A 19,154-nucleotide genomic window follows, 5' to 3' on the forward strand; every position below is an offset into this window, starting at 1 on the left:
CTCATTTCTTTTTGCTCCTCTATTCCTCTGTGATTACCATCTTCGGTGTTATATAGATATGTTCTAATAAAACAAGTGATTCCTTTGTTCCAGGGCCTCAGAGCTTGCAGTGTGGCCCTTCCTTCCCTAGCAAGAGCTAGCACGTGCCCCATGCTGGTAGGTGCTACAGAGTTTCTTTCCTCACAAAGCCACAGGTACGCTGCCCAGGGGAAGCCCCCATTTTCTCTCTGTCACCTCAGTGGGGATATGCCGATCCTGATAAGGGAAGAAAGAAATGGTGTGCCAAAGGAGTTGCAAGAGATAGCCAGCCTGCACTGGCAGGCGCAGGGGACAATCCCCAGGGTGGGATTTTAAGGGTGCTGGATCAAGGGGACTGGAATGTAAGACTGGATAACCAAGTTTTCCTGAGTGCGGGCACTGTCTTGTGTAGTGGGACTTAACACACTGGCAAGCAGTCCAGGAGAGGGAGGAAATTCACTGTCAGAGCAGCCCTTAGGAGCTTTAAGAAAGCAATGGGCTCCATGGGGAGAAGTGGCAATGCCTGCCTTGGACTGGCAAATAGTAGAGGAAAGAACAAAAAGGTTGAGTGATGCAGGATTGGAGAGAAAGTGTGAGGCCGATCATATCGCCTGAAGGTTATGTTCCACAGGAGGGCCAAGAGCTCACACCATTCACCAAAGCCATCAGGGCTGTTCTGGTGAGAGGGGCCCCTGCATCACTAAGAAGCTCAGTGGTTGCTCTCTGCAAGCCAGTGCGGGTGATGGAAGGAAAGAGGTCCCTGCCTGGGCTCACTGCTGTCTGATGTAACTGAGGACAGAGGGCAGCTGTTAACTAAGAGTCGCCAGGGGGGCACATTTCCAGGAACAACTGGCAAGGTTAGAGGGGCAGTCAAGAGCACCTGATGGGCAGGGAGCTGAGAAGATGGTTCAGACAGCCTGGCTCCCTAGGGGCAACTATAACCAGAAAAATGCAAGAATGCAAGAGAAGGACTGTGGTTGTCCCAGTAGAAAGTCACAATCTCTTGCGCAGTTTCTGGCCCTGAGCCACTTTTGAGACTGCCCCCACTGACTGAAGAGGTGAATGGGTCCTGAGGAGGAAGGATCCAGAAGCAAGGTGGTCAGTATATATGCTGTTATGATGCCATTATCTTTCTCCACAGAGAATGACTGCCATTTCTCAGGTGACTGTAGGCTGGGGAAGGAGGAATGCTCCAACATTTGAAGAACTACAGGATACAAGGTTTGAACTGACATTTGTTCTGGAGGCCCAAAGTGTCACGATGAGTAGGGCTTATGAGGCCCTGGTAATTTAAAGGGTTGGGGATAGTGATCAGTTCCCGCTGAGTCAGCTGGGTCCCTGGGCCAACACAGTGGTCATTGCTCCAGCTCACGAGTTGACACTTGGCAGCTGGAACAATAACCCCCACATTGGGTCACTGGTCTGCAGGGCAAGAGCTATTGTGCTGGGGAAGGCCAAGAGGATCCTCTGACTCTGGCCCCCGCCCCAGGCCAAGATAGTAAGTCAAACCGCTATGGGCTTGGTGAGGGTGGGTGTGGTGCTTAAAAGAGATTCTGATGCCATTGGACACCTATGGGATGCAGGGGAAGAGGAAGTAAGAGAGCAGCAGGGATGAAGCGAGTGTAGAACATGTGGAAAAGGTCTAGGATTCTCTCTGCGGGGGACAGAGACAGGGATGGAATGGAAATGGCCAGAGGGGAACCAGGGGCTTCGACTGGATCCATCGGTAATGTGTCCTAGGATGGCGCTTGGCACAGGAGATTTTGCTGGACCCTTCATTATCTACCTTAGCATACCTGAGATAGCACACACCATGACTTGAAGAGTCACTGGGAGAAGTGGGAGAGAGCAATCTCCAGACACAGGCAGGGATGCAGTGTTGGGGCTTGGGGCACACTCCATGAGGCTGACTGCAGAGTTAGAGTGGATGGAATCTCCCCTGCTTTGTAACCTGCTCCAGCACAGCAGGCTTCTCAAGGGTAGACCCAAAGAAATCAGGCCTTTGAGTTCCTGCAGGCAACAGGTGTTGAGGCACCCCAGGCCTCCCTTGCAGGTCAGCCAGAGTAGGGTGCAGGAGGGAAAGGTGACAGGAAGACAGAGGAGTATGGATGGGAAAGGGAGGAAGAAAGGTGTTGAGGGAAAGCAGGGCTGTTGGAGCAGGGATTGAGTGCCAAGCAAGGGAAATTCTAATACTGGAGGGCCTTAGAGAAGTCAAGGGAGCAGGGACCACACTCCAGATACCAGGACTGCTCAGCTCATGGATGCTGGGAAGCAGTAGTGTCAGGGAAGTCTGAGAGGTAACTGGCACCCCACTGCCACCGCCACGGCCACCACCACTGTCCCCCATTGGCTGTGTTTCCTCCCAGACCTTTCAAACATACCTGTACACACACCTGTATGTATTCTCAAACATTATGCAGGGTTGACTTGGTTTCTTTTTCTTTCTTTTATAATTTACAAACGTGCATCCAATGGCCTTGTCCTGCAGCTTTGCTCTATGCACTCACGAAGATGGCTCTGCAATCTGTGAACACAGCTTCATGCGTCCCTTCTGACTGCTGAGCTTTAATGTACTGGATATACAGGCCACGTTGCACTCATCCCTCTCCTTACTGATGGGAACTCAGAGCATTCCCAGTTTCTAACAACCAACACCCTTGTGCATGTGTCCCTCGTACACCAACCACACATACCGGCCTGTCTCTGGAAAATGTACCAGGCCTGGCAGCGGCCTGACCTGGTCACAGCGGGAATGCACGTTTCCCAGGCTAAAGATTCTTGGCTCAGAGCAGACCTCTGGAGCCCGACTGCGTGGTTCCAAGCCTCACTGACAGGTGCCGTCATCGCCCGGCTTTGGGGATCTGAAATGGATGCTCAGAGCTGAGCCCCTGATTGGAAATTGGGACCTAGGTTCCCGACCAGGTGAGGCCAGACTTGGAAGAGGTGGGACGAGAGGCGTGACCCGCGGACTCCAGTCCAGAGGGCCCAAGGTCTCGTTTGGCCGTGGAGCAAAGGCCCTGGCCCTATCGGCTAAGGCCTAGAGGGGAGGGCCAGCAAGGCTTGTGCTGGTGGGTGGGGGGAGGGGCGGGGGAGGGGGGAGGGGGCACGGGGCGTGGCGTGGCAGGGGGGACAATGAGAGGAGGACACGTGAGGTTTGATGCGATCTCATGAGGCGCCTGCGCACTCAGAGCCTCACCACTATTGCAGGGGCAGTAACCTTGGAGGTCGTTGCCTGGGAGCCAGGCCTGCGCACATGCGCAGCATGACCTCCCCCGACAAAATGTCTGCGTACAGGGCGGGTTTCGGCCCAGAGGGTGGGAAGCAGGCTGGCATCCACCCCGCAGATCCCAGAGCCCCGCGGGGACCTGCGCTAGGCCTTGAAAGGGGGGCCCCCTGCGGCGGCAGGGGCGGGTTCCTGGACCCCCGGGGCTTTGAGTCCAAGCGGGAAGTGATGGAGGTGGGAGGGCCCATGCTTTGGGGCCGTGAAGGTCGACCTGGCTCCCCGGCCGACGACAAGGGAGAAGCTCTGCACTTCGCATTCCACCTCGCTGACGAGTCTGTAGCGGCAGCCATCACGCAGCAGCAGCTGAGTGTCCAGGGTACCCCAGGTGGGCGCAGAAAGCCATTCCCAGAGAGCTACGCCTCTGAGGGCTCGGTCGAGTGGCCAGGCCCAGAGGCAGGGCCCGGTGGTGGGGGTGTGCTTGCCCTTGGCTGTGTGAAATCGCAGGCAGCTTCTGCCACCCTGCTCCAGCTGGATGCGTTCAATGAGCCCTGGGCCTGGGAGAGGTTGTCTAAGAGAGGCAGGAGTAGGTGGATGGTCGGTGTGGGTCGCCAGCGGCCCTGAGCAGAGGGCCAGACTGGGCCGCCTTTGGACCCCAACTCAGCAGATGAGTTGGGTGAGATCCAGCTGATGAGGATGAGCCTTTACCCCAAAGAAGGAGGGCAGGCCAAGCCCAGCAGCCCCGAGGTTTCCAGGAACACACCCAGACGCTCGAATTTACACCTCAGCGAGAATTTCTCTCATGTGCCAGGCTCTGTCCTGTCCTCAGCTCCCCGAGGGTTGACTTCAGCTGTGGAAAGGCAGGCTCTTGGCCAGCTGGACATCTCTTCCGCTAAGAAAATGCAGAGTGTGTTCTGGGAGAAGGTGGGGAGCAGGCCCAGCTACCCTGGAGCAGAAGTGGGAACTGCTGTTGGCGCAGCCAGCACAGGTGGCCTGTACCAGGCCACTCCTACGGAGACGGTGGCCCAGGAGAAGAAATCCCCAGAGGATGTCTCCAAAGGTACCCTGGGGAAAACCTTCCCTTCCTGGGGCCAGAGAGTCCCAGCAGCTCCCCTGGAGGCAGCCACCTTCCCCCCAGTCTCTGGGGTTCCACTGCCTGGGAAGTCCAAGAGGTATTCGTTGGTCCGCTTGTTCGCCAAACACTCCAAGCACAGGGGTGCTGGGAAGAATTCTGTGGCCAGGAGGACACGAGAGTTTGAGCTGCTGGTGGGAAGAGATAACAATCCAGATGGAGACCCAGTCCCAAAGGGCCAAGTGAGTAGGCCATGCTGCTGCTCCTCTCTCCCTCCCCATGCTTCTCCCCTCCCCCCACCCCCACACCACCTCCTCTTGACCTCCACCGTCCACCCCTCAGCGGTTGTCCCCGGGCACCCTGGGTCGTTAGGATGCCAGATCGGGGTCGTTTCAGTAGGGGCAGACAGGAGGATGACGCTGCGTGTGTGCCGGCACCATTCCGGACTGACCCTTGTCTGCAGGTTTCCTGCCCTCTCCCCCAGGGGGGCTGGGATGGAAGGGAAGGGAGGGCTGGTGGCTGATTGGAATCGGGGACCCCTTCAGAGTTTGGGAGGCACAGGTTCAGTGTTTAGATCCCCATCGTCACCTTCCTGATTCCTACATCCTAGCTATTCCCCCAGCCTGCCTCGCAGGGGACTGGGCTTTCTCAGTGCCCCACTGTTCCCCCACCTAGCTCAGCTCTGCCTCCTGGCCTGGGGCTGACTGAGGGACAGAGGTGCTAATGAGATCAGCCTCTGAATTTCCTTCTGTTCCCTGCCTTACCCCAGCCCTAAGCATACATAGCACACATGTGCAGGTACCCCCTCCACCCCCTACCAGTGAGAAATTTTTGTTTCAGCCTCCAACACCCAGTCCAGGGCCATGTTGTCTGTGTATGCATCGTGGAGAATGCCACATTGGCAACCTGGACACCAGAGCCCCCCAGGTTCCAGGAAACTCACAGCCCTTGACCCCGATCCAGGAAGACATCATGCCCAGAGGACCAGCACCCTCTGGTGAGTCTTGTGGGTTTGATAAGAGGAGAGGGGAGAGGGCATGAGGAGGGAAGCTCTGGCTCTGCTGGGGGCTCAGCCTCGCTCCCTGACAACCTGCCTTCCCAGGCAGCTTCTCACACAGGAAATGGGGTATGGACAGGGCTAGCCATCGTGTGCGTGGGGTTTGGGTGGCAGGGGTGATCGGTGGCAGTGCCACAAAGTGCACCTCTGGACATAGACTATGAGTGGAGCCAAGCCTTTTCTGTTAAGTCCTGTTTGGCCATGCTGTTCATCCCAGGGTCTGGCTGTGGCTACAGCTCTGGGAGGGTGCCACCCAGAACCACAGCCCTTGGGGTCCTGGGCGAGCACAGTTGCAGATGGGCTGCCCCAGAGGAACAGGGGAGGTAGCCCCAGAGGGGAGGCTACAGCAGCTGGGCAGAGCAGGGCCAACTTGTTGCCAGCAGAGGGTGGTGCTGCCTCATGTTGGACCCTGCTAAGCCCTTTCTGCCTCACCGGGAGCCTTGGAAGCTGGATTTTGTGTTCTTTCCCTCTCAGGTGACCAGGAACCACTTGACGTCTCCCCAAGACCAGAAAGGCAGCAGCAACCTGCTGGAGCACAGGGATGTTGTCAGGTAATGCTTCCTCCGGCTCCTAGGAGTGCAGGCCCAAGTTAGATGGTGGGATCCGAGTCCAGGTTAAACTGACGTGCCCCCTCCCAAGTCCTGCACCCCACGGAGGCAGGGCACCTCCTTTCCACAGAGGAGCCCGTGCCAGTCTGGCCACTGGGCTTCGGGTTGGAGGGTCTGGGGGAGGGGTGGAGGGCGGGCAGGTGGGAGGTCAAGGATACAGGAGGTTAGAGCATTCTAATCATTTCTCCTTCTCTGCTGTCTGCCGGCCTAGTGTGTGGTGCTACAGAGAGAAATAGATGAGCTTAAAAATCAACTCGGTATGAGGAACCTTGGGCTGGGGCTGTGGTAGGGGCAGGAGGCAGACTGTGGAGTCTCGGTGCCGAGTCTAGGGGGTGGGGGGTGGCCGGTCTGGGGTACACTCCCATGGGGGAGGAGAGCCTAGGAGGCCTGGCCCTGGAGCCTGCTGTGCATGTTCACAGACTAGGGGGTGGAGGGTGGTGGGATGCAAATGGGAAAGCATCACCTGCACTGCATCACACTTTGCAAAAATGAGATCTCCTCTTCTCAGGACGTTTAGAGATGCCCCATTGATTTTCCCTTTACCTGCTGCTTGGTATAGCTAGTATGGGTGTGTGTGTGTGTGTGTGTGTGTGTGTGTGTGTGTGTGTATGAATGACAAGTTCTGAGAGGTTCTGATATGTCCCAAAGCTTGAGAAGTACAGACTTAGCTCCCGTTTATGAAACGTGTCCACATTTAATTCAGGTGGTGGGTGAGTGAGTCAGTGAGTGAGTCCTGGGCCCTCTAGACAGGGGCTGCAGGGTGTTTCAGGTTGCAGGGCTAGGCAGTGCCCCCCGGGGTGACATGGGGGATGGGCTCATCTGTCCCCATGTCTGCAGCGCCTGCTTAAGTCTCTCTCTGTTTCAGCGGCCATGCAGTCCCTGTTTGACAAGTTCCAGGTCCTTTGAAGTGAGTGTTGCACACTCCATGCCCCTTCCCATAGTCCTTGCTGTTAAGGAGGGCTGTGGGCCGGCCCTGACTGGAGGCTTTTCCCTGACTCTGCTCTGTTCTACAGGTTGAGCCCAGCGTCTTTGTACAAGAGGAGCAGCTGGTCGCTGTGGAGCCCAGGAGCTGTGGCCAAGTTGGGTCCCTCCTGTTGTTCTGCCTCAGCCGGGGCTTCCTCTCCTGCTTCTTTTGCCCCCTCCCCACCCCAGTTCACAGCAGTTTCAAAATAAAGTACCTCTCAAATTCTGTGGTCTGTCTGCTCTCTGGGGGCCGGGAGGAGTGGGAGAGGGGTGGGGCTGGGAGCTGCTCCACTTCAGAGCCTTTTCCAGAACAGCACCTCTGGCATTGTGCAGTGGCCTTCTCCCTGTGGGGAGTCCGGGCCAGCCTCTAGTAGGGGCCCTGCGGTCGGACCACCAGAGGGCCCTGGGTCTGGCCTCTGTGTGGGCTCTGCCTGCCCACACGAGCAGTTCCTCCTTTCCTCCTGCAGGCCCTCTTGGCTTCTCTCCTGATCTCCTCCTCTTGGGTCTCTGGGTTCCCAGGTATTGCTGTTCCTCCCCCTACCCTTCAGCAGGATCTCCAGACCCCCTTCCAGAGCTCTAAGCCCTCTTCCCCTCCCTGGTTCTGATCTCGGTCCTGCTTGTCCCGTCCACCCTGCCTGGCTGGCCGTGTGCCCTTGGCCTCCCTTGTGGCTTTCCTTTGGCAGCTTTCCCTGCACCTGTGCTTCAGCAGGTGTTAAAGAATGTGGTGGGCCTTGTCTTCCCTCTCCCAAGGTCCAGTGTTCTCTGTGGAGTCCTTACCTCCCTCAGGTGCCACCGTGCACAGGATAAGTTACCCGCGGTCCCATGTGGCATCCTCCTCTCCTTTGACAAAGCCGTCACCTTTGACACTTGGTTACTGATCCCATGCGGCTGCCCTCCTTGGCTTCAGTAGAGGGGAGGATGCAGAACTCACAGTCCAGGGGTTTGCAGAGCAAGAACAGAGGTACAGGGAACACGACAGGGAAAGCACAGGTTGGTTTCTGGGCTGGAGGTCAGAGCGAGGAGTCTGTCGTGGTGGTTCTGGTCCAACCTCGGGGAAACTGCCCACCCAGCAGCTAGAAATGGATGATCTGGCCCCCAGATTTTTACATCCCTCCTGTCCTAGGCAGCTAACCACCCCTCCCCCAGCCTGGTCTTCTCCATGCCCTTGAGTGGAAAGTGACCAGTTTCTATGGCACGCATGCTTGATAGGTCTCAGTGTTCTTGCACAGCCCCGGCAAATACACCCACGACACAGATGTTCCTGGAAATGCTATTTCGGTGTCCGAACTCAATCTTCCAGAGGCCTCTCTAGGTCACATGAGACTAAATCTGAACTCTGTGTTTGATTTCCCTGTTGCTCGCGTTTGGGGACCACCACCTTCCTTCAGCCAGGACCCAGGGCTAAGGCTTCAGTACAAGAGGGTACTGAGTGAAGGTAGCTTCTGCCAGACTCCCTTGCCAAGTGACTGGGGTTTAATATATAAACGGAGGGATGATGGGGAATGGAACATTCATGGTTGGCATGTGTGCGCCTGTGTGGGTTTGTGAATGATAGTGTTTGGGGATAATCTCCTTTGAAGGAGAAAGATGTGATTGTGGAATAAGGGGAGTAGAGACTGGTCAAGAACCCAGAAAGGATGGAGTGAGCAAGAGCAAGGGTTGGGTGTATGTTTTGGGGGGTGTTGTTAAATTCCTAAAACACAGGAGGGGAATGACAGGGAAGTTGCCAAACTGCACTATGGCATGTCAGAACACTCAGAATGCTGGAGTCTTTGGAGGAGGCTCTGGATCCTAGTCTGTGATCCTGCGGTATCTGACATCTCCTGTGTGTGTCGGTGGAGTGAGAGTGGGAAGGTCAACTTCATCAGAGTAGCCAGGACACCCCTCATCTAAGAAGCAGGGAGCTCACATGGGAGACTACCCCAGTCGAGCTAGCCAGGACACAGGCGGGAGGGCACAGTGCAGATGGGCAGTAGGCTGCCTTCCCCTGGAAATGGGGCAGACTCAGTCCACCGTCCCCCACACTCACCCTGTCTCTCTTGCAGGCACATGGACAGAGCTCAGGTGACAGACCCCCATGTCCAAAATGGGACAGCCATGGACCTCAGGGGTGCAGAATAACATTGGTGGGACTCAATGCTTCCACTTCTAAACCCTCACTTGAGAAGGTGAGCTGGATTGCTTAGGCTACAGATTTGACCCCAACCCGACAGTGGTAATTTCTTGGCAGGGTAACAGCATGCTGCTGTCTGAGTGAATGAGTTTGGCAGAGACTTTCCAACTGGGGTTTCCAACCAGCCAGCCACATAGGCAAGTTATGAATGGGCAGAAGTTCAGCACAGGCACTGCTCCAGGAGGTGGGGGACGTGGTCACCAAGGGTGAGGATGAGGAGAAGCACATTGAGCGAGTCATGGGAGAACATGAACACAACCTCAGTGACTAGTTTTGCCAGTTTCCCTTCCCTCCTCTGAGCACATGGTCTCTCTGTTCCATATTCACACCAACTACAGCACAATAGCATTGCTATAACAGTGTACATCACAGGCTACCACCTAGGGCCTTGCGGGTCCAGGAGGTATTCATAAGTGGCCAATTCTGGGGCATAGATCAAAATAATACATCTGAGTCCCAGGGGAAATGAGGCTGTCAGACCCCTATCCTAACACAATGTGTCTCTGTTGCCTTCCCCTCAAGCCTCCTGTCCAGCCAAGGAGGCAATGGGGCTCACCTGGAGAGCCCTAGGCCCCATTCCTTCCCCATCTTGCTACCTACCCAGCTCCTGGGCAGATGCCCCTCTCCATTATCCCCACTGCCACCAGCAGCACCACCAGGAGTGGCCAAACCACTTTCTCTGGACTCTTGGGGGGATTGGCAAACCCAGGGAAGGTAGGAGGAGGTGAGCACTAGAGAAGGAGCAGGGTGTGGTAGGCAGAGTAATGGTCCCCAAGGATGTCCACGTCCTAATTCCTGGAATCGGCTAACATGTTACCTTGCATGGCAATGGGAGCTTAAGGTCACAGATGTAATTACAATTGCCTCTCAGATGACTTAGAATGAGGAGACTCTTGCCCAAGTTTGCCAGGTCCAGCCAGGCACACTGGGGCTGCCAGGGTGACCGTGTGAACGCTACCTGCCTGACTCCTGGAGGCACCATTGGCACGACTACAGGGTGCTTGGTGCCCCTGCTTTTGTGTGATATGGAAGCCCTGGTAAGCACCACTCAGATTTAGAGAACATGCCAGTACATTTGGAACCCTTTTTATGCCAAAGCCAATCACTTTTCTGCAGTCCTCCCAAGGTAAGTGCCATCCTGACTTCTTAGGATTTTTAGGGCTTTTATAAAGGATAACAATTGCTATTTAATGCATAACCCTTATAAAGATGTAAAAGAAAAGTTACCTGAAATTAAACATTAATTATATCTATAAAGCACTGTATACATGTGCATAATTACAGAAAACATATACCTACAATTTGACAAATAATTATAAAGTGATCGAGCCATGTAGCTACTGCTTGGGAGAAGTCATGGTACACTGAACCTCCAGAAGTGCCATCTGTGTCCCTGTCTGTGAAGGAAGCCAAATGCAAAAGTCTACACACTGCTTGCTTCCACTTTTGTGACATTCTTGAAAAGGCAAACTACAGGGACAGAAAAGCAGATCGGTGGTTGCCAGGATCTGGGGATTGAGAGAAGGGGTTTAACTACCAGAAGGAATTTTTGGGGTGATGAAAATGGGTTATATTTGATTCTGGTAGTGATCCCCTAACAGTATGAGTTCATAAAGACTAATAGACATTGTATGTAAATTATATCTCAATAATGCCATATCTTTTTTTTTTTTGTGAGGGCATCTCTCATATTTATTGATCAAATGGTTGTTAACAACAATAAAATTCTGTATAGGGGGGTCAATGCTCAATGCACAATCATTAATCCACCCCAAGCCTAATTTTCATCAGTCTCCGATCTTCTGAAGCACAACGAACAAGTTCTTACATGGAGAACAAATTCTTACATAGTGAATAAGTTACATGGTGAACAGTACAAGGGCAGTCATCACAGAAACTTTCGGTTTTGCTCATGCACTATGAACTATAAACAGTCAGTTCAAATATGAATACTCATTTGATTTTTATACTTGATTTATATGTGGATACCACATTTCTCTCTTTATAATTATTATTATTTTTAATAAAATGCTGAAGTGGTAGGTAGATACAAGATAAAGGTAGAAAACATAGTTTAGTGTTGTAAGAGAGCAAATGTAGATGATCAGGTGTGTGCCTGTAGACTCTGTGTTAATCCAAGCTAGACAAGGGCAATAAAACATCCATGTATGCAGAAGATTTCTCTCAGAACGGGAGGGGGGGTGGAGGTTCTAAGCCTCACCTCTGTTGATCCCCATTTTCTCACCTGATGGCCCCCCTGCGACTGTGCCTATCTTAGGTTGTCCCTCCCTTGAGGAATCTTACCCGTCTCTGGCTAACCAGTCATCTTCTGGGGCCATACAGGGAAATGTAAAGTTGGTAAGTGAGAGAGAAGCCTTATTGTTTGAAAAGGTTAGCTTTTTACTTCTTTGCATATTTATGCCCTGTGTAATGCCATATCTTTAACATCTTTTAAAAAAGATGTAAAAAAGTATGTCACAAGTGGATATTGTTGCTGTTAAGTGTTTTTCTCTGAATATGAGGATCATAATTTTCTCCTGTAATCAGTTAATGTGGAATATTATATTGCTTTACCTTATTTTCTGAAGTTAACTCAGGGTTGTATTCCTGGGATGAATCAAATTTAGTCATGGCACATTATGTTTTTTCCTTCTTATATCCTATAAGATTCAGTTTGCTAATATTCTGTTTCTGACCCATGCTTCTATGTCAAGAGCATGTGACTGACCCATGATTTCTGTTTCCCAAACTGTCCTTGACAGGATATAGTGTCAAGTTATTCCATCCTCACAAAATGAGTTGGGGAGTGTCCCTCCTTTTCTGTTTTTCCTCAAAGTTCATGTCAAGTTAAAAATATTTTTGCCTAGGATGTTTGTCAGTATTCAGTATTCGGGGTTTTTTATGAAAAGTGTTCTGAGTACTGATGATGTATTTCCTGGTGGGTATGGAACACCTCATGTTGGTTGTTCCTTCTTCAATCAGTTTTTAGAAATTTTTTTTTTTTTTTACAGATGAGTTACCTTTCTCAAGTTTTCAAAGTGATTGGAGAAAAATGGTCCATAATACCTTCTTTTACCCCCAAAGTTTGCTTAGATATGCCTGTCCCATGGATAGTTGTAAGAAAATTGCAAGGATCACCCACTTATCCTTCACCTGGATTTGCCCATTATTAACATTTTGCACATTTGCCATATTCTCTCCATCTTGCTTTTTAAAACTGTTTTGTTGAATCATTTGAGTTACTTGAAGACATTACAGTATATCCTCCCTAAATATTTTGGCATGTATCTCTTAAGAAAAGAGATAGTCTGCTACAAAATCTTAATGCAATCATCACACTGAGAAAATTTAACTGTGGGAGCAAGGAAAAGATGGCAGAGTAAGAAGGCAAGGTGAAAATGTCCTCCCACATGCACACCAAGGAAACAACTTCAGCAAATCAAACTAACCCTGAAAATGTCCTGAAGACTTCAGAACAGACCGTACACACAGGTGAAGAAGAGAAGACCACATTGGGAAGGGTAAAAAGGTAGAGCCAGAGGAGGAGCCAAGATGGCGGTGTGAGTAGGGCAGCGGATTTCTCCTCCCAAAACCATATACATTTTTGAAAATACAACAAATACAACTATTCCTAAAAGAGAGGCCAGAAGATACAGTACAACAGCGAGGCTACATCTACATCTGTGAGATATAGATGTAGATGTAGATGTACATCTACATCTGTGAGAACTCAGTGCATCACGAGGGGGTAAGATACAAGCCACGGCCCGGTGGGACCCAAGTGCCCCCTGACCCCACCCCAGCCCACTGGTGGGAGAAGAGTCAGAGCGGAGGGGGAGTGGGGGCCCAGGACTGCTAAAAACCCAGCCCTAGTCATCTGCACCAGGAGCACAGACCCATATTGCGTGGTGTGCTGGATATTAGGGAAACGGAACAGTAAAATCTGTGAGCGGGTCACAGCAGCCTGTGCCTCTGGGACAAAAGAAAAGTGAGTGCTTTTTGAAAGTCTTAAAGGGACATGGGCCTCACAGTGGGACGGAAGCATCCCAGCACACACAGCCCAGCAGCTGGGAATCCCAGGGAAATTCAGGTGCTCCAGACCCCTGGGAGGCAGCGCAGCTCTGAAGCCCCTCACAGCGATAAACAGCCTCCCATCCACTCCCCATCTGGCACAGTCCCGCCATAGCAGGGGAGCAGCCTCAGAGAGCCGCACCCACAGCAACCGCCCAGAGCCTCCTCCGCAGCTGCCCGGCCAGACTCAGAGGCCCCACTGGTGCGCACAGACAGAGGAAGCCGGAACAGGGCACCAAGGGTCGCCGTTCTTGCAGGAGAGCACACCCGGTGTGCCTGCCCATCTCCACAGGGCTCTGGAATACCCCGACAGCTGCCCCACCCACGGTGGTTCAGGAAATAAAACTAGAAGCTGCTCCGAGGAGGGCAAAGGGACCAGCAAGCAGGAAGGGACTTTATTTTCCCACCTAACACACCTGCCAACTGCCCACAACTACCTCTATAGCCATGAAAAGGCAGAAGAATCTGATCCATTCCATAATCAGCCAGACAACTCCTGAGAGTGAGCCTGGGGAGATAGATTTAACCAATCTTCCTGATAAAGAATTCAAAAAAAGGTCATAACCATGCTGATGGACCTGCAGAGAAATATGCAAGAGCTGAAGGATCAAGTTAGGAGGGAGAATAAAGAAATAAAACAATCTCTGGAAGGACTTAAGAGCAGACTGGATGAGGTGCAAGAGGCCATTAATGGAATAGAAATCATAGAACAGGAACACAGAGAAGCTGATGCAGAGAGAGATAAAAGGATCTCCAGGAATGAAAGAATACTAAGAGAACTGTGTGACCAAGCCAAATGGAACTATATTTGTATTATAGGGGCACCAGAAGAAGAAGAGAGAGAAAAAAGGATGGAGAGTGTCTTTGAAGAAATAATTGCTGAAAACTTCCCCAAACTGGGGGAGGAAATAGTCTCTCAGACCATGGAGGCCCACAGAACTTCCAACACAAGGGGCCCAAGGATGAAAACACCAAGACACATAATAATTAAAATGGCAAAGATCAAAGGCAAGGACAGAGTATTAAAGGCAGCCAGAGAGAGAAAAAAGGTCACCTACAAAGGAAAACCCATCAGACTTCTCAACAGAAACTTTACAGGACAGAAGAGAATGGCATGATATATTTAATGCAATGAAAGAGAAGGGCCTTGTACCAAGAATACTGTATCCAGCATGATTATCAGTTAAATATGAAGGAGGGATTGAACAATGCCAAGACAAGCAAAATTTGAGGGAATTTGCCTCCCACAAAGCACCTCTACAGGATATTTTAAAGGTAATTCTCCATATGGAAGCACTCCTAAGGCAAAATAGATGTCACCAGAGAAAATAAAATCACATTAAAGAAGGCAGACCAACCAAATACTAACTAAAGGCAAAAAACAAAATCAACTACTCACAAATAGCAGTCAAAGGAAACACAAAAGAGCACAGAATATAACACCTAACATATAAAGAAAGGAGGATGGAGAGAAATAAAGAATCATCAGACTGTGTGTATAATAGTTTAATAAGTGAGTGAAGTTAGACAGGTAGTAAAGGAGCTACCCTTGAACCTTTCGTAACCATGAACATAAAGCCTGCAATGTCAATAAGTACATATCTGTCGATAATCATCCTAAATGTAAATGGACTGAATGCACCAATCAAAAGACACAGTGTAATAGAATGGATGAAAAAGCAAGACACATCTATATGCTGCTTACAAGAGACTCATCTCAAACACAAAGACATACACAGACTAAAAGTCAAAGGATGGAAAAAGATATTTTAAGCAAACAATAGGGAGAAAAAGGAGGTTTTGAAGTACCGGTATCAGACAAAATAGACTTCAAAACAAAGAAAGTAACAAGAGATAAAGAAGAACATTGCATAACGATAAAGGAGTCAGTCCAACAAGAGGATACAACCATTATAAATATATATGCACCCAATACAGGAACATCAGCATATGTGAAACGAATACTATCAGAATTGAAGGATGAAATAGAATGCAATGCATTCGTTCTAGGAGACTTCAACACACCACTCCAAAGGACAGATCCACCAGAGAGAAAATCAGTGAGGACACAGAGGCACTGAACATCACACTAGAACAGATATACCTAACAGACATCTACAGAAACCTACACCCAAAAGCAGCGGGATACACATTCTGCTCAAGTACACATGGGACTTTTTCCAGAATAGACTTCATACTAGGCCACAAAAAGAGCCTCAGTACATTCAAAAAGATTGAAATTCTACCAAACAAACTACTAAGATCACAAAGGCATAAAACTAGAAATAAACTGTACAAAGAAAACAAAAAGGCTCACAAACACGTGGAGGCTTAACAACATGGTCCTAAATAATCAGTGGATCAATGACCAAATAAAAACAGATATCAAGCAATATATGGAGACAAATGACAACAACAACAAAAACCCCAACTCCTGTGGGATGCAGTGAAGGCAGTTCTAAGGGGAAAGTATAGAGCAATCCAGGCCTATTTAAAGAAGGAAGAGCATTTCCAAATTAATAGTCTAACATCACAATTATCTTAACTGGAAAAAGAAGAACAAATGAGACCCAAAGTCAGCAGAAGGAGGGATATAATAAAGATCAGAGAAGAAATAAATAAAATTGGGAAGAATAAAATAATAGAAATAAATCAATGAAACCAAGAGCTGGTTATTTGATAAAATAAACAAAATAAATAAGCCCTAAGCCAGACTTATTAAGAGAAAAAAAGAATCTACACACATGAACAGAATCAGAAATGAGAAAGGAAAAATCATGACAGACCCTACAGATATACAAATAATTATTAGAAAATACTATGAGAATCTATACACTAACAAGTGGTAAAACCTAGAAGAAATGGACAACTTCCTAGAAAAATACAACCTTCCAAGACTGACCAAGGAAGAAACAGAAAATCTAAGCAGACCAAATAACAGCAACGAAATTGAATAGGGAATCAAAAACTACCCAAAAACAAAACCCCCAGGCGTGATGGATTCACCACTGAATTTTATCAGACATACAGAGAAGAAAGACATAATAACCATTCTCCTTAAAGTTTTCCAAAAAATAGAAGAGGATGGAATACTTCCAAACTCATTCTATGAAGCCAGCATCACTCTAATACCAAAACCAGGCAAACACCCCACACACAAAAAAATTACAGACCAATATCCCTGGTGAACATAGATGCAAAAATACTCTACAAAATATTAGCAAATGGAATTCAAAAATACATCAAGAGCATCACACACCATGATCAAGTGGGATTCATCTCAGGGATGCAAGGATGGTACAACATTCGAAAATCCAGCAACATCATCCACTACATGAACAAAAAGAAGGACAAAATCCACATGATCATCTCCATAGATGCAGAAAAAGCATTCAACAAAATTCCACATCCATTCATGATAAAACTCTCAACAAAATGGGTATAGAGTGCAAGTACCTCAGCATAATAAAGGCCATATATGACAAATACACAGCCAATATCATACTTAACAGCAAGAAGCTGAAAGCTTTTCCTCTAAGATTGGGAAAAAGACAGGGATGCCCACTCTCCCCACTGTTATTCAACACAGTATTGGAAGTCCTAGCCATGGCAGTCAGACCAAACAAAGAAATACAAGGCATCTAGATTGGCATGGAAGAAATCAAACTATCACTATTTGCATATGAAATGATATTATACATGAAAAACCCTTAAGACTCCACTCCAAAACTACTAGAACAAATATCTGAATTCAGCAAAGCTGCAGGATACAAAATTAACACACAGAAATCTGTTGCTTTCCTATACACTAATGATTAACTAGCAGAAAGAGAAATCAGGAAAACAATTCCATTCACAATTGCATCAAAAAGAATAAAATACCTAGGAATAAACCTAACCAAGGAAGTGAAAGATCTATATCCTGAAAACTACAAGACACTCTTAAGAGAAATTAAGGAAGACACTAACAAATGGAAACTCATCCCATGCTCTTGGCTAGGAAGAATTAATATTGTCAAAATGGCCTCCTGCCTAAAGCAATCTACAGATTCAATGCAATTCCTATCAAGGTACCAAAAGCATTCTTCAACTAACTGTAACAAATAGTTCTAAAATTCATATGGGACCAAAAAAGACCCCAGATAGCCAAAGCAATCTTGAGAAGGAAGAATAAAGCAAGGGAGATCTCACTTCCCATCTTTAAGCTGTACTACAAAGCAAAAGTAATTAAGAAAATTTATTAATTAGAACAATTAATACTGACACAAGAACAGACCCACAGACTAGTGGAACAGTATTGAAAATCCAGGTATTAACACAAACATATATGGTCAATTAATATAGAATAAAGGAGCCAGGGACATACAATGGGGAAATGACAACCTCTTCAACAGCTGGTGTTGGCAAAACTGGACAGCTACATGTAATAGAATGAAACTGGATCATTGTCTAACCCCATACACAAAAGTAAATTTGAAATGGATCAAAGACCTGAATCTAAGTGATGAAGCCATAAAACTGTTAGAAAAATCATTGACAAAAATCTCTTTGACATAAACATGAGCAACTTCTTCATGAACATATCTCCCTGGGCAAGAGAAACGAAAGCAGAAATGAACAAGTGGGATGATATCAAGCTGAAAAGCTTCTGTACAACAAAGGACACCACCAATAGAACAAAAGGCTTCCTACAGCATGGGAGAATATATTCATAAAAGACAGATCTGATAAAGGGTTGACATCCAAAATATATAAAGAGCTAACACACCTCAACAAACAAAAAGCAAATAATCCAATTAAAAAATGGTCAGAGGAGCTGAACAGACAGTTCTCCAAAGAAAAAATTCAGATGGCCAACAGGCACATGAAAAGATGCTCCACATCGCTAGTCATCAGAGAAACGCAAATTAAAACCACAATGAGATATCACCTAACACCAGTAAGGATCGCCACCATCCAAAAGACAAACAACAACAAATGTTGGTGAGGTTGTGGAGAAAGGGGAACCCTCCTACACTGCTGGTGGGAATGTAAACTAGTTCAACCATTGTGGAAAGCAGTATGGAGGTTTCTCAAAAAACTCAAAATAGAAATACCATTTGACCCAGCAATTCCACTCCTAGGAATTTACCCTATGAATGCAGCAACCAAGTTTGAAAAAGATATATGCACCCCTACATTTACCACATCACTATGTACTATTACAACACAGAGAAGACAAGTAGTGATTCTACAAGATCTTTCTATGCTGATGGACAGTGACTGTAATGGGGTATGTAGGGGAGAATTGGTGATGGGGGGAGTCTAGTGAACATAATGTTCCTCATGTAATTGTAGATTAATGATAAGAAAAAAAATTAACAAGTTGCAGTATATCAAACTAATAGGCTTCTGTACAGCAAAGGGCACCATTAGTAAAACAAAAAGGCATCCTACAGTATGGGGGACTATATTTGTAAATTACATATCAGATAAGAGGTTAACATCCAGAATATAAAAATAACTCACACACCTTAACACCCAAAATGCACATAACCCTATTACCAAATGAGCAGTGGATATGAACAGACACTTCTCCAAAGGAGAAATTCAGATGCTTCACACTGCTGATCATCAGAGAAATGCAAATTAAAACCACAATAGGATACCACCTCACACCAGTCAGGATGGCCACCATCCAAAAGACAAACAAGAAATGTTGGCGATGATGTGCAGACAGGAGAACCTTCCTACACTGCTGGTGGGAATGTAAATTATTTCAACCATTGTGGAAAGCAGTACTGAGGTTCCTCATAAAACTAAAAATAGAAATACCATTTGACCCAGCAATTCCACCTCTAGGTATTTACCCTAAGAATGCAGGAACCCAATTTCAAAAAGACATATGCACCGCTATGTTTACCGCAGCACTATTTACAATAGCCAAGAAATGGAAGCAACCTAAGTGTCCATCCGTAGATGAATATATAAGG

At 48.2% G+C, this 19,154-nt stretch overlaps 1 protein-coding gene across 1 annotated transcript in view; it reads left to right on the top strand.

Moving 5' to 3' along the window:
* Positions 1–3,175: 3,175 nt before the first annotated feature.
* Positions 3,176–19,154, top strand: part of LOC118934039 (uncharacterized protein CXorf49 homolog) — a 39,411-nt gene continuing 23,432 nt past the window's right edge. The window contains exons 1-6 of the mRNA XM_057495365.1: positions 3,176–3,824; positions 3,867–4,552; positions 5,151–5,307; positions 5,842–5,918; positions 6,989–7,054; positions 8,148–8,360. Coding sequence (XP_057351348.1) covers positions 3,176–3,824; positions 3,867–4,552; positions 5,151–5,307; positions 5,842–5,918; positions 6,989–7,054; positions 8,148–8,360 — 1,848 coding nt within the window. The remainder of the gene's footprint in view (positions 3,825–3,866; positions 4,553–5,150; positions 5,308–5,841; positions 5,919–6,988; positions 7,055–8,147; positions 8,361–19,154) is intronic.

Source organism: Manis pentadactyla, chromosome X (genome assembly GCF_030020395.1).
Source record: "Manis pentadactyla isolate mManPen7 chromosome X, mManPen7.hap1, whole genome shotgun sequence".
NCBI classification, from domain to species: domain Eukaryota; kingdom Metazoa; phylum Chordata; class Mammalia; order Pholidota; family Manidae; genus Manis; species Manis pentadactyla.